General features: G+C 43.4%; 1 protein-coding gene across 4 annotated transcripts in view; it reads left to right on the top strand.

The window, feature by feature from the left end:
• Positions 1–25,198, top strand: part of LOC111927625 (uncharacterized) — a 122,887-nt gene that overhangs the window by 11,913 nt on the left and 85,776 nt on the right. For 2 of the 4 annotated variants that reach the window (XM_086870114.1, XM_086870119.1), the window contains exons 1-3: positions 3,114–3,222; positions 15,190–15,262; positions 16,516–17,006. In XM_086870114.1, the coding sequence (XP_086726240.1) occupies positions 3,115–3,222; positions 15,190–15,262; positions 16,516–17,006 (672 nt within the window). In that variant the 5' untranslated portion in view covers position 3,114. Of the gene's footprint in view, positions 1–3,113; positions 3,223–15,189; positions 15,263–16,515; positions 17,007–25,198 lie in introns of those variants that run through there. The other 2 variants (XM_086870128.1, XM_086870108.1) reach the window with 1 other exon arrangement.

The raw sequence follows: 25,198 nt of genomic DNA on the forward strand, positions 1-25,198 counted from the left end.
TTGTGCCCCTGTAGCAGGGTCAGCATGTTCACTCCTGAGCTCTTGTAGTTGATAGCACAGCCTAAGAGCTTAAGAGCTTCAGCTCTTCAACCTTCAGCTTATGTGGCAAAATTCAAGAAAGCAGAGGGCATTGCCTAGTGCCTCAGTCTTTGGTCTACCTCTTGCTTCAATGGCTTGGTGTTATTTGCTAGAGATTAGGAAGTTTTTCTATTTAGGAATATTTGCTACAGATTCAGGAACCTTTTTGGCTGCTTCTGGCCAGAAGTGGATCTGACTTTACAGGTTAGGGGTCATCTTTGGTAACAACTGGCAGCTGGGTCTGTTCCAGAGCAGATGACACAGGAGAAAAAAGTGAGATCAGGGAAGTGTATTCAACTATATATTGTAGTGAAATGCTTCAAACCAGGAAAGTGAGAGGGGCCTGTAAGGCAAGGCCTAATTTTATTTTTCATGTTAGTTGTCCAACATTACAGTCTAGTGTAGTTTTTTTATTATTTTTTTTCACAGTTTTAGACTTGTAGCCCTGAGAAGCACTTTCTGAACTATTAAGTCAGGCTAATCAAGGAGCTTTTAAAATGCGTATCTTGGGCTTGCATGTGGGTTTGTGATGGTGTACTGATATTGAGCCCTTAAAAGTGTTCTCTAGCCAGCTTCATCATCTTTCTGCAAATCGTATGTCTTATTCATCCCCACTGTTTGGGGTAGGGGTTTCTCACACAAATGTGTTTCTTCCAAGTTTCTCTTTAAGTCTTGGGGCCTTGCTGTTTATCTAGTGGCTAAAGTGTGGGTGTCTGTTTCCTGAGCTTTGCTTGCAAGCAAGCTCCTTCAGGCAGGGAGCATCTGGCTAGAACAAGTCTGTACATTGCCAGTCAAACTAAGCCCTTAATTAGTGGCCCTAGGTGTTATCCGAATGAAACAGTTGGATTGTAGTGTGTTAAAAAATTAACTGGCTGGAACATGCAGCTAAAGAAAACTGAGCACTTTAAAGGTGGTGATTTCATTCTAACTTTGCTGTTGACACAAACAACTTTGGAGATGTTCTAATCCACAAAAGTTGTTAAATTACTTATGTACTTTGTCTTGGGCAGAGATAATACAGACACGTTTGTCAGTTCTTTAATGTTGATCAGTGATACAAGATCATATGTGAGTGTTCTGGCAACAGAGAACTGTGTTTCTCTTGTACAGAACTTTAGCCTTATACTTGCTGAAAGGGAATTGTGTGCTAGGTGCTAACAAAGCCCCTAGAGTCAGTTCTCTTCATGTACCCTTGCAGTGTATATGTGTGCATACACAGCACTAGGGGCCAGAAGGTCATCTGAGTTGTTTTCTACAGGCATCTGTATCTGGAATCTGCTATGAGACTCTGGTCTGGCTGGCCAGCCCTGACAGGCAACTGGGAATCATCTTCATCCTGCCTGTATGAAGGGGATTCAGCTGTCCGTGCAAAGTGAACGTCAAGCTTGCAGGCAGTGACTCCTGCAGTCATGTCCCTGTAGTAGCTTGTTACTCTGTAGAGCAGGGAGCATTATTTTTTTTTCTCCTCAGGCCAAAAAAAAGAGTGGAGTACCATTATTACTGATGATGCACAGTTAGTATGCTTTGAAAGATCTGCATAAATGCTCAGGCTTACTATGAATGAGGACAGACTGATTTCTTTGGGCTGATTGTTTGCCATGTGTCACAGGTCTTCAGCTTGACACAGGGAAAATTTAGCTTTGTCTGCTGCAGTGTAGGTAGGTTTTCTCTCCTTTGTAGCTTTTTCAGCAGATGCCACCAAACAGGTTCATTCCTCTAGAGCTGCAGGACTCTGTTTTACATTGAAACTTTGCTTTTCTTCCTGTTACATCAGCTGGTTATGTTAGATGCTTCTGGTTTGTTGTAATCTCAGGAAAGACAAAAACACATGAATCCAAGTGTGTAATTACAATTGTGACTTATGGAGTATCTATGAATATACCTTAAGTTAGGCTTGTGATAATTTGGACTGAAAATATGTATGTTAGTGGGTTAGAAATGCTGTGATAGATACTTAGCTAAGGCAAAGAATAGAACAGGCAATCCCAGCCACTTTAAGCCTCAGGTTTTTTGAGATTTCTGCTTGAGGCACTGTAAAATAATAGGTTTGCGATTCTTTCTACTTGATTTGAAGGTCTGAATCTTTAAGGGTTGTCATCTTTTCTGTGCAGACATTTAGCACTGATAATCTCCTGTAATGACTTAATTCCTAAGAGTGGTACTTCAGAAAATTTACAGATACTGCAAATACAGCACCATGGTGCATTCATTGCCATTGGGGTAGTTTGTTAAGACATTCTCTCAGCTGGCCTTTATGACTGATAGGAAATGATAGACTAGCTTATAAAAAAGTCCACCTCCCAAAGGCACAAAGAAATCTCATTACTTTTCCTTGTATTTCCCACTTACTGGTTTTTATCTGAATGAAAAACTGAATTCTGAAAAGTCGGTATTAAAAAAAATCAATATTATAAAGCTATATATTTAACTTTGGGATTTCAGTGATAACTGATTATTTTTCTTTGCTGGATAGTGCCGTTCTATATTTCCTGCTGTCCTGCATTCTTATACAAGTTGCAAATTTGTTGCACTGTTTGGGATGCTAAATGTCTTTTTGGGCATGAAAAGAGCTCATAGTTGAGGTGAAAACAGAAAGAAGAACGAGGTTATTATTTATTTTAATTATATGGCTTTCACAAAAAAAGTGGGTTCACTGCTTTTTATAGTAAAAAGCAAGGCTTGCATCTGTTAAAGAGAGTTCTGTGGAGTGGTGGGTGGGCAGGGCACCACTCTGCTGTAATGTGTCAGCCTGGCCAGCTTCCCTGGCTGTTCCTGGAGCATTCCTGGGGTGTGCTCCTGGGGAATTCCTGGGGAATTCCAACAGCAGTGTTGGGATTCCTCAGAACGGGAGCCATGGGCTGTATTCCCTTTTCAGTGGGAAGTAACACTCCCACACACATTGTAGGCAGTGCCAACCCCTCCCACCCCCGTGCCTTTATCTGTAGCCCCTGTTCTCCTATTCAGTGGGATTCAGGTTGCCGGGTGATCCAGCACTTCCTAGCAACCGACATCACAGGTATGTGTGTGTGCTTGGCCATGCTCTGCCTGTTTGTTCTCCTGCCACCGGTGACCAGCAGTCAGCCAGCCAAGGTGTTTGTGAATAGGCATCAGAACCATCCACAAGTACTCAGTGTGAATACCCAGGCAAGGATTTAGAGAAAAGCCAGTTAGTTGTGATCTTTATGTGCTCTGGAAGCATTACCTGTGCTGTGAACTGTGCTGTGACCCAGGCCTGAAAGTCGATGTAAAGGATGTCCGGTGTGGCCTATGCAGAGCTGTCTCCATGCCAGTGTGGGCACAGGGCTACCCAAGCTGTGGGGATGCAGCAAGCAGGTGAAGCACAGTTCTAAGAAAGTTTCTTCTGGATCAGCATGGTTGCTCCTTGGGGGTGGACAGCTCAGGGTGTCTCTAGGCATTTCTTCCTTCTCTTGCTGTGTTCTTGCTTTTTTTGTGCCTTTATAACCTCCTCTCTGCCATAAGCTGGTCTATTTGGACAAAGACCTGGCGTCCACATGTACCTCAGTCTATATGTCACACTGAATTGATCAGTTCTTGTAGGACAGGCATTTTTAGGCTGGGGTATCTTGGGAGCTAGCTGATCAGGGGGAGCAGATATTACATGATAAGTAGTTTTTTTGGGGGGAGGTTTTTTTTTTTTTTTAATCTCATTTGTAGTCACTGTAGCACACCAAGTGCTCAGCTGGCTGAACTTCTGCTGTTGTCCTACTGAGAAGCTCTAACAGAATGGAAATGCCACAACAGAGTACCCTTGTGAAGAACTCACATGATTAGTTATCTGGTCCATCATTGATGGCTTCATGGAGGGTGAAATACCATGGTTGCTTATGGAAACTTCCCGTTGGATTTGCATGTAATGAAGTATTTTGCTTGGTAAATTTGTACCAAAGCTGTCACATGACTGCATGTGCAGTAATCCAAATCCTCCTTCTTTCTAGTTATTCTGTGTTAGCACAGCAGAATGTCATCTAAGGGTGGCAGGGGCTAAAAGCCAAAAGAAGATTCTGTGCTTTACAAAGCAGCTGGTGTGGACCATCCCCTTGTTTCTTTATTTCTAGCCCTCTCAGCCCCTGTCACTCTTCTCCAGACAGCTCATCATCCAGGCTTATCCTGCTGCAGAGAGCTTCAGGTTGCCAAGACCTGAACTGTGGTGCTGGGAACAGATTGATGTCTGTGCTCCACTGGCATGCACCCTTCAGATGAGTGTTGTGAGTGAGGAGAGGCAGTGAAACCTGGGTTCGTATCCCTAAGGCGTGGTAGCCTGGTAGGCTGTGGGTTGCCTTGATCAAACAGCATGACTGGGTTGGTTGGTCTTTCTACCCAGCAAATGTACCTGAGAAAAGGCCTCTCCAGCTTTGCCTGGATTCATGTCTAGGTTTTAGAAGACAGGTGTCTGCTATGGAGGGCAGGAGCCTCCCTTGGAATGAAAATGTAGACCCCCTCCCTCTGAATTATTATAATTTTGAAATCAAGGGTTCTCAGGCAGAGATCTGGGGATAGGAATAACAGCTCTTTACTAGTGTATATAACAAGGCAAACAAACAACAATATATGCAGCGTTAACAACAAAACAGAACCAGGGACCCCGTGACAGCTTTCTTGGCTGAGATGGGAAAGGATGGAGGAGAGGTTTTGCTTCACAAACCCCCTCGGGCAGGCAGTCCTGGTGCTCCTGCCAAGACTCTGAGGAGCACTCAGCTGGAACAGCAGGGATGAGCTGAGATCCTGGGCTGGTGGCTGAGGTGTATCAGCAGCTCCATAGCAGTGGCTGACACTGGCATATCCTGGCAGGGTAGGAGATGTGAGCCCCACCAACAAAGAAGGAGAAGAAGAAGCAGCAGCTCTGTCTGGGTGATGGCAAATTCCCTTCTCCCCACAGCAACAGTTCCCAGCAAAAGTGTCCTCTGAAGCTGAAGAAACCAGCAAAACTGTCCCTGCCCTCCCTTTTTCCTGTCCCCCGCTTCCCCCCTGGGCCCAGCCGATCTCTTTGTGTTTCTCAGGTACCCACCAAGTACCAGCATCAGGTTTTCCTCGCAACTAATGGATAAAAATTCCACAGGTGAGCCAGAACTAAAGGAAGGACGCCTAACCTCCAACAACTCACTTTCTCATTCTAGTTCCAGCATCAGGCTATATGAGATACGAGTTCAGGGCTTGAAACACTTTCTAAGGAGGAAAAGGAAACCAATGCCTGAGTTTAGGTCTCCAGACGAGGCTTTTATTAATCATGTCTCCCATTTCATAGATAGGTTCACCTGAGGTTTGTTGCCTAACTTCAGGGTAGATGGTCCTTATCTAAATCTAGATTTACTAAAGGATGAGAGATGTCCAAATACCTCAATATTCATAAATGTCCACAACGAGAATAGGTGGGCCTTGGTTTCTGATATATCTAGGGACCAAATTATTGCTTGGTAGCTGATTAACTGATTTGTCTGGGCTACAAACCTGGTTTTGAGCCAGGATTTCACAGAGATCACACAATTTGAGTTTCTGATAGCACAAAGATCCTATCCCTTCACATCTATTTTATTCAGCAATCTGTCTCATTTTACTCCTTCCTAATGGGGTCACATTGTTTTCATGATGCATGCTGGTTTTTATTTGACTGATGTCCTTACTTCTTGGCATGACACAATCTGCCAAGCTCTATATGGGCATAAGATGAGAATAAAATTTCCTCTGGTTGAATGGGTAATTTCCCATCTTAAGGAAAGGTGCCAGACAGGCAGCTAGGTTCTCCAGTTTGCTGAGAGTGTGTCTGGATGTAAGCTGGAAAAATATAAAATAATCCTTTCATATCCTGTCACCCAGCTATTACACACAAAGCCAAGTGGCTGTTCCAGACAGTTGTCTGCAGACAGACTATTCTTCTGTGTGCATCTTGTTTTTTTTTTTTTAAATAATTTTTCTCTTTATTCCTATGAGTTGGTTATTTCAAGGGAATAAAGTTCTATGGCTGAAAGCTAATTAAGAGGAAAGAACAGAGGTATGTGGTGTGAAGAACATAAACTGAAATAATTTAGAGGCTTAAAAAATTATCCATGTATAGATTTTTGTTTTCCAGAGAACCCTTTTTGTTCTGCCTTGGACAGAGCCAATCACTTTTGGGAAACCCCTCAATGGTGTTTTGCAGAGGGCTGCAGTGCAATGCAGCTTTTCCCATCTTGCCCCTGAATTGATATGTGGGGATGCTAATTTAGTATTTGGTGCTTGGGTACTGTCTCAGTGGTACTCTGTGGTGGGGTGAGTTGGACCTGAAAGAACACTGTCACACTTTGCTCTGTGCATCCCCCTTATGTTGTGACATTACAAGTAAAGGCATGGTGCTCTGTGTCCCACTTCCATGAATGAGATTTAGGAACATCTGTTCCATGTTAGACCTACAATTTCCTCCAGTATCCTGTCCTTCTGCATTAGTAACCCAATAAGTTTCTTCTGTCTAAACCTGTTCATTTCATATCATCAATTCTGTGTAGGGTGTTTACATCCAGAACATCCTGTGACAAAGTATTTCACATTTTAATTGTACACTGCCAAATGACCACCTGTTACTTGTTTAGGACCTACCTCATACTGATTTAATTTTGTGCCTTCTGTGTTGTATATTGGAGAAGAGAGCAAATATTCAAATTCTTCCTTGTGCGCTTATTTCCAGGCCATCCCTTCATGTGTGGGATGATCTGACAACTCATTTGTCAGATTTTCCCAACTAGGAACCACTTGGAATCACAAAACATTTACCTGGAAATGATCTGGTGCAGTGAGGGACATTGCAAGTAATGAAATGTTTCTAACTCTTACTTTGAAGGTGCCTGACCAGATGGATCAAAGGCCTGGTCTGAAAGGATTATTCTACTGGTTTGCTCTCTGATAAAACACGAGAAGTTTGGTGTAAGTCTACAGAGGTGAAACAGCTCTTACCTGCTTGTACTCAGAGGGGCTAATATGAGATTTTGAGGAGAGGAGAAGCCTGAAGTATCTCCTGTGCTCCAAATGTATTTTCCAGCCTGACTAAGACATTGCTCCTTGTATTTGCAAATGTGGCTAATGTAGTTCTTTATGGCTGAGCAGAGGTGAGTGTTGAGTGAGGTCTCCCAACACGAACAGCTTCTCCTTAGCTAAGGAAGTGTTTCAGGGCAAAGGCAGTTGCCCTCTGAGTCTTTTGAGTAGGGAATGGAAAAACTGGTACCAGATGTGTTGCTTATGGCAGCTGCTGTCAGCTGTGCTTCCCTGGTTGAGGGGACTCGTGGAATGCTGATGAGTTGCTGTAAACTGCCCTAGAAGCTAGCCTGTGCAAATAAACCTTTTCCCATCACAGCAATATAGGAACTGAGCTAGGCCAGTGGGGGTGGGGTATGAGTCGGGAGGGGTGTATTTAAATCCCAGTGGACAAGGCGGGAATGGTTGGCAGTGGTATGAGCATCCAGCTCTCATCCTCCCTCCATGACTGGTAAGATCAGCTATTAGAGGTGCCTTTCCGATTATAGGTGTCCCTTGTACTGTCTTCCTCTTATGTCTTCGAGGGTTTTCAGCCTCTGATAAATAGTGTTGCTCTTAATCTATTTGGAGCTGAGGTTTAGCAGCAAATGGGCTGTAAATTACAGATGGAGCTAAGTCACTGTATTTTAGTGCATAAAGAAAGTCTTTAATCCTTCAGGATTCTTTTTGTCTTTCTGGATTACTATGCTATGTGGTGTCAACAGTACTGAATAACACTGCTCCTACCGGGAGTGAGCCAGGCGATTGCCAGGGCTCCAAGCTGAGAGTTGTCACCGTTTACCTCCTTTGCAAAGGAATCTCTTTGCATCACAACTGTGTTGCTGCTTCTTTCTAATACCTGCTTTCCAACACTTTGCCACCTTTTTCTTTAATAGTTCTCATCTGAACTATGCTGTCTCCCCTCATAGAATGAGAAAGTTAACAGAGGAACCCCAGCCTCCATAAGAATCCTTGAAGCTTGGGTATTAGCCACAGCTCTCTTTACTGCAGCAGCAAAGCTGTGAGTAGACTAACAGAGCTGAGTTACTCATTTGAGAAACTCTTGTGTGGTTCTATCATATGCAGGTGACTGCCACCCAAGGCCAGGCTGTGCTCAGTATCTGTATGGAGCAGAACCTGAGAGTAGGAGCTTTGTGGGACACTTACTGGGAAGTGGCACACCTGTGAGCTTTACATGCAGGTAGAAGTGGAGTTGAAGGAGTGTATGGTTTCTGTGACTTGTAGTAAGAGTTATAAAGCTTAACTAGCCTGTTAAGCTAACAACATAAGGTTAGTTTGAGCATTTTTTAAGAGTTCTTGCTACCAGAAAGAGTGATACATATGAAAGCACCTGGCTCCCATGCTGCAGAAGCAGTCTTACTTTGGAACACAGTGGACTGGGAAGTCAAGAAGGAAATTGAAGGATTAAAGATTCTATTTTCTTGGTAACACCTTTGTTACCAGACCCCGTCCACGTGCTGAGTGAGAGCTGTAGTGACTTTGTTTTATCTGTATTTTTAACAAGTGAAATTTATAACATTGAAACCATAGCTCCAAACATGACTGCAGCTATGTTTAACCAGACATATTTTTGTTCTCATAGTGGCTTTGAGGATAAATAAACTTAATGGGGTTCTTTCAGATTTGGAGTATTTTGGGTGGTAAGGAACAGAGCCTGAGTGGATTTTTATTGTCTAGGAGGCCTTTTAAAGACTAATTTTTTAACTGATAGCATTCCTTCTGCATCGTTTGTTGTCACAGAAGTGTGATGCCTGATCGGAAGCGTGCGTGCCTCTATATGAGTGCCTATACCATTGGTAGAACCGAGTCTGTTCTAATCTGTTTGCAAGTACTTATTTCTATTTTCATTGGAATTCAAAAGCATGATCTTGGTTTTACCCTTATAACAATATTTACGCAGAGTTTCTGAGAACAGACCCAGGGTGGATAGGAGTCTCAATTGTAGGAATCAGCTGTATTCACTTCCCTGGGACTGGGGAACATGGTTCCTGTGCCTGTGGAGTCCAAGTGTTGAAGCACCATAGGCTCACTGGTGGTGTATGCATACTTTTCTGGATTAATGGTGAAGCACTGGGACTTACTGTGTTTCTTGGAGTTTTTTGTTTGGTTGTTTTTTATTTTATAAACTCCCTGGTGTTTTATCCTTTGTCTCCTGCAAAATCATCTCAGCTTAGCCCTTGGAAGAGCAAGGGAAGATTTTCAAAAAGAGGTTTGCACACTCTGACTACTGCAAAGAGAACTGATGTGGGGCAGATGAGAGAGTGCAGAGAATCAGCTGTGTTGGCCTGAACCATGTTTTGACCAGTCAAAACAACAACCCTTTTCCTGGGCTGAAGCCAGCCCCACTGTACTTGTCTGCATAGAGTACACTGGTTTACTCCACTTGCAGATGAGGATCCCCAGGACTAGGGTAGTGTATCTCTGCTTTAGTTCTAGTCAGATTTGTCCATAGGTGTAAATTCTTTCTAGAAACTGTAGAAAATATGGTCAAAACACACGTATGCATTTGTGAAACTGCAGGTGGATGAGGAAGAGGATTTAAAATGAGGATGTAAGAGGACCAAGCATGTACCTCCTCTCACCCATGCACCACTCATATCCTCACTGTTCTGTGTAAGCCTTGTGCCTTCCTTTCAAGATCTCGGTAACCCAACTTAAGTCCATGCTTCTGGAAATGCAGCTCAGTCATTGCTCCTCAGAACAGAATCTTGATTTCCATGTTCTTTGGTTAATGACTGCAAGTACTTGCATCCTGAGAATTGCCAGTCACCATGTTTGGCAGTGTATGAGAATGGTAAGCACTGAACAAAAATAGTAACTGTACCGTTAAAACATTGCAGATTTGGCTACCTGTAGTGACTCTCTGCTTCTCTCACATTTATGAAACCACTGATAATTAATACATTCTAGGCCCATGCAGAAGGTGGCATTCCTACAACAGGAATTTTGGTGTCCTTGGTGTGTGTAGGGCTTAGAAAACAAAGGTTTCAGGGTGTGCTGTGTCCCACTGGCCCATCCCTGCTTTCATTTACTCTGACAGCTGCTCTGTCAAGAAGGACCATGTTCAATGATTATAAGCCCTTGGTTTGAGCTGTAGCCATTTGCAAGGAAATGGGGAATAGAGTTTGAAGACCAGACCTACCAGGAAATTAAAAAGGAACATAGTAACATGGAAAAAATATTCTAGAAAAGCTTTTCCAAACCAGGATTGTTCTTGCTTGCAGTTTAGCTGTTGAAGGACCCCAGCTGTAAACCCCAGATATAGCCTGGTCAGTCACATCTCACATGTGGATGTTTGAAGATTGAACTGAACTTTAACATGGAGACTTTCTTGAGGAGAGAACCAGCCTGTTGTACTAGCATAAATTCTCCCTGTAATACTGAATAGCTCTCAAAATTAAAGGAGATGTTGGGAAAGGAGTTACATGTTAATTTGAAGGTCTGTTTGACTCATTCCTTCCTTCCTTCCTCCTAATGTTCCATGGCTCAAAACTGCCTTTCAGTGTCCCATCTACCTTGTTTTCCTACTCTCTCTTATTTAGAGTTTCTTATAATTGGCAGGATGGCACCTCCCTCATTCAAAATGAGGCAGTGTCCCGTGGCAACTGACTTAGTTGTTGACTTGGAAAAATAACACTAGGAAAATATAGTGAAATGTTTTTGCGAAAGCCAAGCAATGGAGATGGAGAAGAGCCAGCAGCAGAGCCCTGTGCTGTAGGTTGCCCATGTCTGTAGCAGCTGCTCTGTAGGCAGTGTGGTGGGGGGAGGTAAGTGAGTACTGGTTTCATTCCTCCAGTCTGAAGAAGTGGAAACAGTTCCCCATCACAGAGATACCAGTAGTCATTGTTGAGCTCATCCATTGCTTTCTGGTTTTGTGCCAGGAGCCAAGGCGTGAGACCAACTCAGCAAAGTCTCCTTCCAGGGCTCTTGGAAGGGACTTCACTTAGTTGCAGAGGTTCCCTGGACTGGTTGGCCTGAAGTGAATAAGCCTATGTCACAAACAGCCTTATATGTGCAGCACAGGCAGTATTGGCCTCTGCCAGGGAAACCACCTCCCTGGAGGTAAACTCCCTCCTTCCCTCCTCCCTCACTCCCAGAAGGAGATTGCGAGTGATGCCCTCCAGCCATGAAATGTGCGCATTCTTCACTCAAACTGGGAACAAGGCATTGCCTGTGGTCAGTTGTATCTTTGTATTATCTCTTGCCCATGAATATACCTCAGCCACACCAAACCATGCTGTTGGTGTTTCAGGTTTTTACAACAATACAGCCTTTAAGTGAAGCCTGTTGTGAGAGTTTTGTTTTGCCTTAGAAGTGAGATTTCTTATCCTTTGTAAGCTCACAGATGATTCTTAATGTCATTGCTTTTGATTGTATGATAGCAAGGTAATTTCTCTTCTGGAAGCCAAAACAAGAGGAATTCCACTTTAACATAGTGGTATGTTTTCATTTGATGTATTTCAGAGCTTTAGACTTTGAGGATGACCCTTTAGGACATGGGCAATTTCAACTGCAGTTTATCCCTCAGTTGACAAGCAGCAGTGTGATGAGAGGGACATACTTTTCTGTCTCTAGTATTTTCTTGTATCTCCTAGATTGTCTTTCATGTTAAAATTCTCTCAAAAGTGTAAGCTTTACTCTTAAGTTTCCTTAAATACCATCTGGTTATTTTACACCAACCTATATTCCTCACTAGAAATGGATGAAAAATGAAATGCATGGGGAACTTAGTTTGTTTCTGTCTGACACAGAAGGAGTCTTTATCCTGACCAAAAGCACATTAAGTGCCAGAGCTGAAGGACCCAGGTGTAACACTGAGATTCTCATCAACAGGAGGCTGCTTTCTGATGCATTTACTGAAGAAAGACTGAAGGGTGGGTGGCCACCGGTCCTTTGGTTTTGGGCTTTTTTTCCTTTTTTTGGCTTCTTTTGTCCTATAGCTTGTAAACATTCACACATCTATGTGAAGTGAAGATTTTATTCTATTCTCTTCAAATTGGCATGTTAAGGCAGAGAGTGTGTTGGGCACAGTCCTTGCAACTTTACTAGTTGTTCTAGCTTGAGCAAGAACTTGGACTATTGTGATACCAAACAGTGTCTTTCAGCCAAAAAAGTTCTGCAGTTGATACGCTGTGAATGAAGCCATGATCTGGTGGCACTTTTGACAGAGAGTTTTTAAATTTTCTGCTACAGCAGTGCCACGGTTCTGAATTTCTGAGGAAAATGGGGCTGTACTGCTTTGGACAAAAGTAAATCTGTTGCTAATATAGGACAGGGACTGTAAAAGTGCGGCTGGAGGCCTGTACACAGTACTGCTGTGTTTAGTGAAATGTTTTTGAATGTTTAGGAAAAGGTTACTGTTAAGCCTGAGAAGAGTCAAGGGAGAGAATATTTATCTCCAACTAGTCAGAGTCTAGTTTTTGACTTTTGACTAGCCTTTGATTCCGTAGATCTTTAGTTTTTTGGAAAGTCTTGTTATCCACACAGAGAGAGAATCCTTCTTTTGATCTTCCATTGATCTTTGCCTGTGGGGGGGTATTGTGGCAAGGAGTTGCAGGTAAAAAATTTCAGCTCTGCAAGATTAATGGTTAGCCTGCTGTGAATGATGAATGATGGTTTTCTGTTGGGGGACACGAAAGCTAGAGTCTCTGGTTTGAAAGATTTTTCTTTCAGGTGCTCTGAAGAAAGCCTCTAGCAAAGTGTTCAAGGCAACTCACAAGGGAATTGGTCTTTGGTTGCCTAAGGGAGTGGGGAGGGCTCAGCAGAGGAGAGTTACCCACATGAGGCCAAGGGCTGGCAAAATTGCACTTGCACAGGGAAGGGTGAATATTTTGGAAGTCCAGGACCGGTAGACACAAAGACCTTCAGATGTCAATCATTGACTCAAATCCAACTCCTATTTAAGCATCTCAAGCCAATGACATTGTGCAGTAGCTGTTTGACCTGCATGTGCATTGGCTTTTTTTTTGGAAGCAGTGCCATGCAATGTATTGACATTCACATTGTACAGAAACTGAAGCTGCTAGGTTTCCCACGCAGAGTTGCTAAACCTCACTGAAACCCCTGCCATGTCCAAATGAAAGGTTTTTATGTGGGAATGAGCCACCAACTAAGGTCAGTACCTCTCGAGTTAGAATGGGAGCCTTAGCTTTTGTAATGGAGACAGGACCTCTGTCTGTCTGTACAGCAGCTATACAATGGCACCTCAGTGTCAGCTATCCTCTCTATGAACTACCATGGTACAAACAAGATATTATACCTGCTCTGGGGACAACTAGAAGTCTCCATGTTTGGCAGTATTCTTCAGTGCCAGCTGCCTTTATTAAATGCCAGATGCATGTGTGTGAACATATATAAGAAAATTCTAGCTGTAGAAGGAAAAACAACGTCCTGCATTTACTTCAGGAATATCTGCAGTGGGGATAAATCTGCACTCTGTCCTGCCCAATTCATCTTTTGACAGTTTAGAATGTAGTTTAAAGACTAGCAGGGAAGGAAGATATATTTTAATTTCTCAAAGGGCAATGTAAATGCAAAAAGGCAAAAGGTAGCTTTAAAGAAGGAGGGGAAAAAAGGTGTCAACGTGCTTTTCAGGGAAACAAAACCCCCCAAACACAATCCTGGAGGATGGTCACAAAATAGGTGTGTTGATTTAATAACTGTCAAATTCAGTATCAATCAGAATTTCTCAACTATTATTGTCTCTCTGCATCAGCAGTGTGTCTTTCATAAATACCTACTTCAGTGTAGCTGCTCTTTTGTGTCTCTGGGTGGCTAGAGCACTACAAAGACATCTCTCCAGGGTGGTGGAGGTAAAATGGGTCCAAATCAGTGTAATGGCTGCATTCTTGCTTCCTCTTCCATAAAAGTCAAGCACAGCACATCAAAGGTGTAAAATGGAAACATAGCATGTAACCTTTTGAAACACATTGCCACTGGATTCTATTGTGAGCAGGTATTTTTAGGCATATAAGAATGATGGCCGTGTTTGTTATTCTGAGTAAAAAGGTGTAAGGAACAATGAAGTTCATCTTGCCGTGATCATGTTATTCCAGAACTGTTTCTTATAAAGGTTTCTTTTAAGTATTGCATTTTCCTTTGACCCATTTGGTTTTGGCTACTGCCAGAGACACATGCTAACCTGTGTAGCTCAGAAGTTTGATCTAATAATTTCCAGGTCAGCTCTATGCAGCTGAACAAAAGTCACTTTAGTAACAAGGTAGGTAGGATTTCCTCTGTGTAGGAAACTCAGAAGCAGTGTGATCTATTTGACCTATAAAAGCTTGGTTTCAGATCTCTTAGCCCTCTCAAGAGACAGCTACCAGGTTTGTTCAGTGTTAGACATGTTTTAAGTAGCTTGAAGTCCAATGGTTGACACAGAGCAAATGTTCCTGAAAAGTCTTGATATTGACAAAATATATGAATTGTTGTTACTCTTGGATCTTTCAAAGGTGTTCGGTGGTAGTGTAAATTATCTCCTGGAGGGCGCAGCATAACAGTATTGTCTGTGTTTCTCTGAAATCATGTTTATTTTATTTCTATTAAATACTTCAAGGTTGTCCTGTAGGGAAGCAAGGTGAGTCTGTTCTGTGGTGAATTGTGTGTGAACTTCAAGGGGGAAGTGTGGATACCTACACAGGATGGCTAAAGCTAACGTGCCACTTCCATTTGTGGATGCCTTGCAAGATGATAGTGGTGTTAACAGGATATGTCTTTATCTCGGCAGTGGAGATTCAGTTATCCACATGATGTGGATGTGGTGGGCCATGATGGTTGTAAGCTACGTGTCTGGGAAGTGAAAGGCAGGATATGTTCATTGTACTTGGGAAAGAGTTGGCAGTATACTGTGGTGAAAACAGCAGTAGGCTGTGTGTTCCATGTTGCTGAAAGTAAGAGGATACGAGACTGGGGAGGTTGGGGTTGGGAGATGAGGATGTGTATACAGGAAGGTTTTATGGCTGGGTATGTGCGGTTAGATGGAGTGGATGCCTGCAGGATATGGGAGGGGGAGGGTGGGGGAAGTGGCTTGGGCAGCAGCAGGGCATTGTTCAGTGTTCACAATGAAGCCTTTTCTTTCTCCTTGTCCCCTAGATCTCCTATCCCCCAAGTGATGAAGACAGTGATGACTCTGGAGAGAACCAAGAACTTGCTCAGATTGACAGAGGTAAAGGGATGAAGATAGATGGATCCTGGGATACTACGGCTGAAGTCAGTTTTTCACTTTTCACTTGTACTCTTGCAAGTGCCTCCTTCCCAGTCCCCAGTGTACCACAATCAGATGCATTAAATCAGTCACCTTTGAAGCATTTGGGATCTCCCAGAGAGAGGCTGGAGTTACCTGAAGCTGCAGTTGCATTTTTACCACCAGAAACAGACATTATTAGCCATGTGTTAAAATCCCAGTGCTTCAGACATGGGGCAGAGATTGTCCACAATTGTGCCAGCAGCAGAGCTGGGACTAAAAATTTATCTTCTATTCCATGCTTTTGCACTTGTGTCATCTTTGTTCTGGGTTTTCTCATTCTTGATGTTTTGAGTTTTAACCTTCAGTTTCTTCATTCCTCTGGACTCATTATTTGATTATCTCTTTCCCTTCCTCCTAGACTGTTGGTATTGTGCAGCACTATTCTTGCATCTAGCGAGAGTCTTTGATAGAGAAGATACAGGTGCTCTGGTGTTGTTTTTGGACTTGCTGTGGAGTAGCTTAGAGCTGCAGGTAAAATCTGTAGTAAATGCACCTCTTAAGTTATGCTAAGTTTGCCATGTGCCCAGGATCAAGTGGATTCTTATGCAGAGGCAGCAGAAGTTCAATTCCTGACCCACAGGACACGTCCTGTTAGAATTCAAATTCCTGCTCCATATGCTTAGCATAGAAAGAGCTCAGCAGAAAAGGTCAAGCATGTCTAGCTTGTGGCTGAAGACAGGCTCTCTTGTGACCAGTCTTGTAATAGTAGGATTTTATTTCCAGAAACTAGATCTCATTTATTTGAGCCATAAAGGTGACGCTTAGAATAGCATAACTTACTTGGCTCTTTTGGCCCGAGAACTGGTCACTAGAAGTTAATGTTTTTGGCTAGAGGCAAGTGCTTAGCAACATATTTGTAAGCTCATGACTTCTCCACCTTGAGGAGGTGAGGTGTGTGACAGATCTATGTTCTTTCTCTGGAACTAGACTTCCAGGTGATGGTTTGAAAGGGGACAACATCTATCAGTCTGGTCTGAACAAAGGCCTGGAAAATTCCAAAGGGAAGAATTCAGCTGGGAAATGTTTCATCTGGGGAAGAGAAGGTGGGCAAACAGCTCAGAGGTTTGTTTGGGAGAAGATGAAAGCAACAGGTCAGGAGAACACAGGCCCATTTTATTAGGCTGTGTGACACATATCTCTTCTGCCACTTCTCAGTCTCCTCCTCCCTCTAGAGAGAAGACGGAATTGTACCCTGACTCCTGTGGCCACAAACCAGCTCCAGAACCAAGAGAACCAATGCTGCAAAGTTCGGGCCCTCTTCCATGCCAGCCTTGACCGCCACAGTTCGGAAGAGGAGCTGGAGCACATCAACCGAGAGTTTGCCACAGAGAAGCGGAAGTGGTCCCAAGTCAGCCGGCTCACCTGCTGCAGCAACGGCAATACCTCCTCCTCCAGTGACGAAGAAGTGAAGAGCTTGTGTGCGATGTCTTTCCGGCCCGTGGCAGAGCAGGGCGATGGCCTCCATGCCAGCCCAAGCCCTGTGCTATTCAGTGCCTCCCCTCCCAAGAGACTCCAGCCCCTGGTACGGAGCCCGGCCTCTGGACGTTTAATCTTCACAAGTGTTGGGGCGGGCCTGGAGCAAGTCATGCCTTGTAAGAGACATCGACAAGGATATGGGGATAAGGTCAGCAGGCCCAGCCTTGACCTGGAAAAAATGCAGCAGGTAAGGCAGAACTTCAAGTGAGGAAAACAGCATTGCTTGAGAAAAAGGCATGGTAAGCAAAGACAGAAAAGGGTTATTGAGGAAGGTTCAGTAAATTCATAGGGTTGCTTCTTGTGGTCATGTCTTCAGGGGCATACTTTCAGGGTACTTCTGCTCTCTGTCTAGGATAAGTTGGGGTAAGTGTAGATACCCCCTCCTGAGAGGTAAAGGTACTGCTTCTTGGGTGGCTCCTGTTACAGTTGGGCTGTTCTCTTGCTACCCCATGAGGAAGGCAGCACTTGTGCTGTCCAGTTCATTGCATGGCACAGGAACATAATCACTGGCATTTGCTTTCTTCAAGTTACCATTTCCATAATTGACCTATATCACTTATTGCAAAATAAATTAATTGTTTAGGATATTTAAAAAGAGCCTTTGGTGAAAGTGTTTGTTGACTTGATGGCGATAGGAATTTCCACACTTGTTGACCTCCTTGGGCCTAGATCTCTTTATGCCTCCAAGGAGTTTTGTAGGGATGTAAAAGAGTGCTTTTTACCTTCTTAACACTTCATAAACTGCTTACAGTTTGGTCTAGATGCAGTTACTCTTGATTATGCAGGACTTTAGTTTGGCCTGGGACTGAGGTGTGGAAACACTATAAGTTCGATTCGTCTTTGCAGGGCCTGGGAAATGGGGCAGGCTGCCTTGTGCAGTTCCCATCTGGTGCTTCCCTTTCAAAAGGCCTTGCTGTAGAGTTTCACATCTCTTCATTATTTGTTTTACTATTTGCACTGGTATAGTGTCAGTTTAAAAGGATATCTGCAGACAACTGCTGGCCCTGGTACATTGCCGTAAGTTAAAAACAATTACTTTCACTTCTTAATTTCCTCTCATTAGGAAGGAATTTCACTGCCTCTGGTTGACTGGATGTACTAATTTTAACATTGCTTGCAACACTTCCTTTAAACCTATAAGATGGACGCGCTAAAAGAAATGAAAATAAAAGAAAAGAAATGTATTTTTTCTTAAGATCTCTAAAAGTGAGATTTCTATTTCTCTGTTACATTGTTGGTTTTTCTCAGTCCTGCTGGCAGCATGCATCCCATGAATACACAATGCAGAGACTTGTGTTTTCAGTACAGTTTTCCTCACCCCCTTTTCAACCATCTAGCCAAGTTTCTGCTCACAGAACATTCAAAAGCCCAGTCTTGCATTTCACATCACCAAAATTTTCTACTGATACAGACAGACTTTAATTAGTCTCACATTCTTATGAGAGAAGAAGAAAGCTGTTAAGCCTGTGCCCAGCCTTCTATTTTTTCAGAGTGCACATGAGTAAATGTGGAAATATTTCTTTTGGCCCAGGTGATTTCTCTGATTTGGATCCCAGGCACAGCATCTGCCTGCTCTCCTTTAAGCTCCTTTCAGCACTATGTTAAGGAGTGTATTGATGAAGGTTAGGGGCTAATTTGAACAAGCTTTCCAAACTGTTGTTTTTTCTCTGGGGAAACCTTGTGAGAATAATTGGCTTCCTTGTCCACTTGCTCTCCACTTTGGATTAATTGTGGTAAAGATTTTTGCAAAAGAAATTGAAATCTGGAGTGAAGATGGCAGTGTGTTATTGAAAAAACGTTTTTACTGTGGATGTCATTAATATTCCATGGTTGTGGTATCTGTGTTATAAAGAAAGGATAGTCAGCTGGTGGATTTAATTTGAAAGAAAGTGTACTGAGGGCACAACTTGACATGACACACACATGCAAAGTGAGATGCAGCCTGAATTTCTATTAATTGTCATTAACTTTTATTAATTTTTATTAACTTTTATTAATGTTTATAAAGTATCAATTATTATTATTTTATTTAATTTATTTAATAATTTATTTATAAATTATTTAATTTATTATTTTTATTATTTTTGTAATTTTAATTGGTTAACTTTCAGCCAGTAGCATCTTGAAGCTTTATGAGTCTTTGCTTGCTAACTGTACTTATTTCTCCTATGAAAATAATTCAGGAACTCCATTCCCCACTTACAAAATAGGACAACGGTGTTTGTTTTTTGATCTGTTTCCATTTTTGTTAGAAAAATTGCTGTTATTAACTGTGTGTGTGCATCTGGTAGGGTGTGGCGTCATGTGTTTCTTAGTCAGGTAAACCATGCATATGAGGAATATTAATATTTAACAGGCTACTCTAAGGCTTCATCTGGGCTCCGAACATCAAGCTGTTCTTGCTTTGTGATTCTTACCCCTGCTATCATGTGCTTGCCCATGGGAATGAAGCTGAAAAGTTTATCAGCTAGACATTTTTTTTTGAGCAGCAGATGTGGCTTTCATTCTTATCCCTGAGCCTTACTTCCCATTCCTGAAGCTCTGTGCAGCTGACAGATGACAAAGAATACCAGGCGAGATGAATTTGGGACTGAAGCAAATGTGTCATGAGATAAGAAGACACTTTGGGGGTGAGATGTGGTATGGGTAACTTAAGGGTGGATGAAGAGATGCCAAGTGCTTCGCATCAAATTCTGTTTATGTTGGATGGTGATGGAATATTGGTCCACAGAGTTGTGGTGTAGGGTAGCTCTGTGTTGGGATGTTTAAGAAGATTTTGCTTCTTCCCATGGGTCAGTGGCAAGTGGTGTCCAAATGTCTCCCTGTATTCCAGTGATTTGGTGTCTTTTGGTAAAAAAGAGGACCAAATTTGGGAGACAAGTGGGTCAGGGACAATCAGAGTGCTTTTAAGAAGTTAAGGAATAGCTGTCCTTTTTTGGCCCGTGAATAAATGGAAATTACCATCATCCATGCCTTTCAGTTCAGCCTCCAGCAGCAGGGAAGGCCGTACCAGGAGCAGGTTTAAAAAGCCCTGTTTTGGTTAGATGCCAGGCTATGCCTTTCTACCTTCACAGGGTACAGTAATTCAGCCCTTTTGTGTTCCAGAGTTTGTTCTGTTGGTGGATGTATTTCCCACCTTGGCTGGTCAGCTGGCCACCCAGTGTCTCCCTGTTGGAGCCAAGTGAGGATATTTCAATATTGTATAATATATATATATATATATATATATAATATTGTAATGCAATATAATAATATTATAATGCGATATGAGGATATTTCAATGCATGCTTTTCTTCACTTCTCCAATGGACTAGACAATTAGCTCAGAAGGCTTCTAGTCTTTCCCTTAATTGGGCAGAAATGCCCTGACTTGTGCAGACACTCCACATTGCTGCAGTGACTACCCTCTCTCAGCACCCCTTGATCATGGTCCCTGGACAGACACATTGTTGCAGGCAGGCCCTGCTGCCAACCATTTGCTATTCAATGAAGCCTGATGCCACCCTGCATGGCTGCTGCCACTTTAGCATGTTTGGCAATGCTGAGAGCAAAAGGTCAAGGAGAGCAGGGACATCCTTTGGTTCAAGGTGAAGGCACCAGGTTCAGACTTCAGGTGTAAAGAAGTCCAGGGTGTCACAAAGACTTCTTGGAGCTGCTGAGCTTGCTCCCAGGAGACTAATTGATCTTGGCATGTTGTGTAAACAGAGAGGAAGTAAAGAATCCTCCTGTGCTGTTCAGTGGGACTGCCAGGAGCACCTTTGAAATCTACTTACAGAAGCTTGTGAAGTCAGAGTGCAGCATTTGCAGAGAGAGAGAGAGACCTCTTGGGGGGAGAGCAGCTTTGGGGTGGTACAACAAGCAGTCCAAATACTTTGTGTGGGTAGGTGGCTAATATGGAAAGCATAATTTTGAAGTACAAGGCTGAGAGTATGGATACATGGGTATATTTCCAGGTATGCTGCTAATATATCTAATCACTATTAGATAGGTTTCATGACTAGATTAGAGCTTTCTGCCATGGTTTGCCTGCTTGTATGAATAACAGAATCAGAAATTCATAGAATACCTTGATTTGGAAAGGACCCTCAAGTCCAACTCCTGGCCCTGCACAGGACAGCTCCAAGAATCACATCCTGTGCTTGAGAGCATTGTCCAAATGCTTTTTGAACTTTGGCAGAGTTGGTGCTATGACATCTAATCTGGGGAGCCTCTTACAGTGGCCAGCTGTAAGGTTCTTCTGGGTGAAGGACCTTTTCTTATATCCAACCCAAACCTCCCCTCACGCAGCTTCAGGCCATTTCCTTGGGTCCTGTCACTGGTCACCACAGAGAAGAGAGCAGAGCCTACCCCTCTGCTTCTCCTCATAAGGAAGTTCTAGACTGCAATGAGGTTTCCTTTCAGTCTTCTTCAAGCTGAACAAGCCAAGTGATCTCAGCTGCTCTTTATTTGGCTTCCTCTACAGAGTGTCAATACCATTTTCTTTTGGAGGCTTAGTGCATTCTTTGAAATTCATTGAGATGCTAGGATGAAAAAGGCTATCAGAGAAAAATACATCCTGTGCTACCATTAGCATTGTTCATTGCAGGCTCTGCACCCCCTTTGTTGGATGACTAGTTTCAGTGCAAGACAGATGAGTGGATCTTCATCTTGACTTGACACTGGAATGGCCTGGATATAGATGAGAGTCTTGATTTGCTTAGCTGTATAATGTCAAGACCATCTTCCTTCTGCTGTATGTTTCAGTACTGGCATTTTTGTTGGATTGAGCATTGGTAGGGTGATCAGCACCAAAAACTTCCTTTGAGTCAATACTGGTTGCACAGAGGCTGCAGAACAGCACTCGCCACACAGGACCAAGGACCCAGGGTGTGACCCTGGTGCACTGGGGTCTGGGATTTCGGCTGCTAATGGCTTCAGGGTGAGATTTCCATATCCTTAGCACAACTGGATTTTGCCCTTGCCTGTCTCTCCAGGGCTTTACAAATAGCTTCCACATGTGAGGTAGTGAGTCCTTTTCACCTCTTGGCCTCCCATTTGAATCCGGGCCTCTTCAGTTCCTGAGTTGTTACCATCTATTTGCCCATCTGAGCTTTTCTCTGTGGTGAGATGGTGCTAGAAGATCTACTGCTGGTGCTGGTGGTATTTTCAGCACAGTCTCTGTCCTGGGCTTCACTCTCCAGAATGACTGAGTGGACTTCAGGGGCCTGTGCTGAGCATAATGGCTTACACCAATTCTTAAGGGGGCAAGTACCAGAACTTGTCTGTCAGGTGTGGGAAGTTGGGACATAGCAGTTCTTTGTCGATGGGCTTATTGAAGTGGCATAGTAAAGAAAGTCTTGCAGAAACTGATTGCATCAGTACAGAATGAGAAATTCTGCTTTTGGTAACTTCCTGCAATTTTGCTTTAATTTTTTTACCCCCAGAAATACCCTGCAGCAGCTGTTTTTCCAGCACAGAAGTGCCTATCTTAACCCTGACAGTGTTTGGCACTGAAGTGGCCAGCAAAGAAATGCTATGTATGGCTGCTGCAAGGCAGTCCTAGCATGAGGAAATTTGGGGCTGAACGTGATTTTGATGACATTGTCTGGTCTGCTTGCCTGCGAGGATGTAGTTCCATGGTGGGTGGCTCTGGGACTCTAGACATGTACCATGTGAGTGGGAGATGGAGGCATGCTACAGGTGTCTTTTTCTTTGCGTCTTTGGAGGAGCTGAGAAGATGTTCTACTATGGCTTGATCTCTGTTGTAAAGACTGGTTCAGTGTCAGCCAGCTGATGTCCAGTTTGCTGACATCAGACATTGATACTCTGACAGGGGTGGGGAGAAAATGTGCTGTCTGGGAGGTGCAGAGAGACTCAGTAGCAGGGGAAAGCATGAAGAACTCCACCTAGACCCAAGGAGGTGATTATGACTCTGCCAGGCAGCAGATAACCTCTGTCTTTGTGTCTCGTAAGTGTTCCCTGGATGGTTATCTAATTCATGCAAAAACAGAAGGAAGTGCCTGTATGCAGCTGCAGGTGGATGGATTGGAACTTAAGAGAGCAGTTACCCATGGAAAACTTGGCCAGCTGCTTCTTAGAAAGTATAGGGATATCCTCCTGAAAGAGGATATTCATAGTCAACAAGTAAGTTGACTATGTTTTCTTGTCACTGATGGTAAGGTTCAACTTGTAAATGCCAGAGGCAAGGCAGGCAGGATAACCTAGTCCTATTCCTAAACTCAGCATCAGCCAGTGTACCAGAGATTAAAGCATTCTCAGAGTGTTTGAGGTTGCAAAGGCCCTCTGGAAGTTATATGGCCTGTATGCCAACAGCTTCTCCAAGAGGATCTATGCTTTCTGTGCATTGTTGAAATACAAAATTAATTATAGTGCAAGTCCACTCCAGTTATGCCTTGCCCCATGGCATCTGTTGATACTGTGTTTACCTTTCAGGTGTGCTGCTAGCAGACTTTCATTCTTAGCACGCACCTCTCTTTGCACCTCTTCCACTGTTGCGTGAGCCCTGGCACAGAATGTGTTGTCCATTCCTCGAGCCAAATGCTTCTGTTTTCTCCCTTGATGATTTCTTTCCTTGTTTTGTCTCAGTGCATTTTTTGTTCTGGTTTTGCAACATGTGCAAAGGGGCAACAGTTCAAGAGGGAGATGGATAAATGAGCTTCTCTCTGGAAATACTTATCCGTCTCTTTTTCCTAGGGTATGTGGCTGTGCCGCCTTTTCCTGGAAACTTGCACACTGGTGAATATATCCATCTGGACTACCAAGGGAGGGTGAGCCAGTAGCTAGAATATATGCTGGGACATCTGAAATGTGGTTCCTTGAATCTGCTGCTGTGAATCATGAAAGAGAGTAGGAATTAGATTGGTCAGGGTCATCTGGAGAATACACAGAGCTTGATTGAGGAAAAGGAAGATGAGGGAAGGAAATTTCATGTGGCTGAAGTTTGAGAGGCAGTAGAGATATATGGAATAGGAAGGTTAAGAATGGTGAAGATAAAGCTGTAAAGAGTATTTTTGCTGTATTAAGATTCCCGAAGGGACAATAATAGCACCTGGCACCAGTGGCAGAAAATTATGAGCCTGAGGTTAAAGCCAAGGGCTTATCATTTAGATTGGCAGGCTTGCTGGCTATCTTCCCTGCTGTCTTTTTTTTTTTTTTTCCCTCAAAGCTCTAAAGCCTGGTAAGAAGGTATTAGACTAGAGCTGAGTCTTTGGCTGCAGTCCAAAGAGAGGAGCTCAAATGGGCATATGGGCACCACTGGCATGTGGCCTTAGGATGTGATTTAGGGAGAATGACTGAGTGATGCTGGTGATGGTGTGTAAGACTTGAACTCTTGGTCTGACTCCGATGGTTGGGTAGGCCTGGGAAGAGCAAACTGGGAAAGAGGTAAAACACTTCCACCTGAAAATGTCAGTCAGAAGCTCTGCAGGTGAATGGACATGGTTGGGGTTTTGACCTTTAGCATTTTGTTCACAAAGCACCACACAGAATGATTCCTACTGAACTAACAGAAGGAAAAGCCCTGTCTCCCATATCTACTGGCAGTGTTTTATGGTGGGCTGCCAGCTGGCCACAGAAAACATCATGCAGCAAAACCAAGGGCTCCTAACTGCAGCAACAACAACACAACTGATTAAAATGTGATTGGATGTGGGGTGAGCAGCAGTCACAGAGTGGGTGCTGGATTGGATCTCCAAGGGTGGCCATCCTGCAACATATCACTTTTCTATCTCTTGTGTGTTGACTTCTGCAGGTCCTTTTCAAGTAAGGTTTTCTGAAGGATGTTTTCTTTCTTGTTTTGACACAGTGTAGGAGGATAATGTTGGCATGCTGTTTACCAGTCCCCGAGTTCAGCCCAAGTAATCTCAAGAGCCTGACAGACTAAGAAAGTTTTGCTGCAACCCGTGCACATTTTTCAAAAACACCAGCTTGGAGATGCTGCTTGGAAGTGAAGATCAGGGCTTTCTTTACAGTGCTCTCCTTTTCTACAGTAGGGCTGGGTTGTCCTCACCTTCCCCAGCCTTGAGGTGTCTAGAGGGGCTGCCTGGGTTGGGTCCCTGTGAGGCTGTTGAGTTGACCAGATACCTTTCTCTGCCCACTCCACCCTCAGCATGTGGCTCATTGTGATACAAATATCTCATCCTTGCCTGGGGAGAAAAGAGAGTCTTCAGGCAGCTCCACCATATGCTGTCACTGCCCAAGTTGTATTTGGTCTGTGGATAAATGGCTCTCTCTTCAGGCATAATAAGTTGCATCTTTTACTTGTGGTAGCAACCTCTGAAAAGGAGAGAGCTTTGCAGTTTAGTTCTTCAGCAGGCCAGTGAAGTGGCTTGAGAAAACTGGAGCAGATGAATGGCTATTTAGAACCTATCTGGTTATTCC

This window comes from Cyanistes caeruleus, chromosome 2 (genome assembly GCF_971803275.1).
Source record: "Cyanistes caeruleus chromosome 2, bCyaCae1.hap1.1, whole genome shotgun sequence".
NCBI classification, from domain to species: Eukaryota; Metazoa; Chordata; class Aves; order Passeriformes; family Paridae; genus Cyanistes; species Cyanistes caeruleus.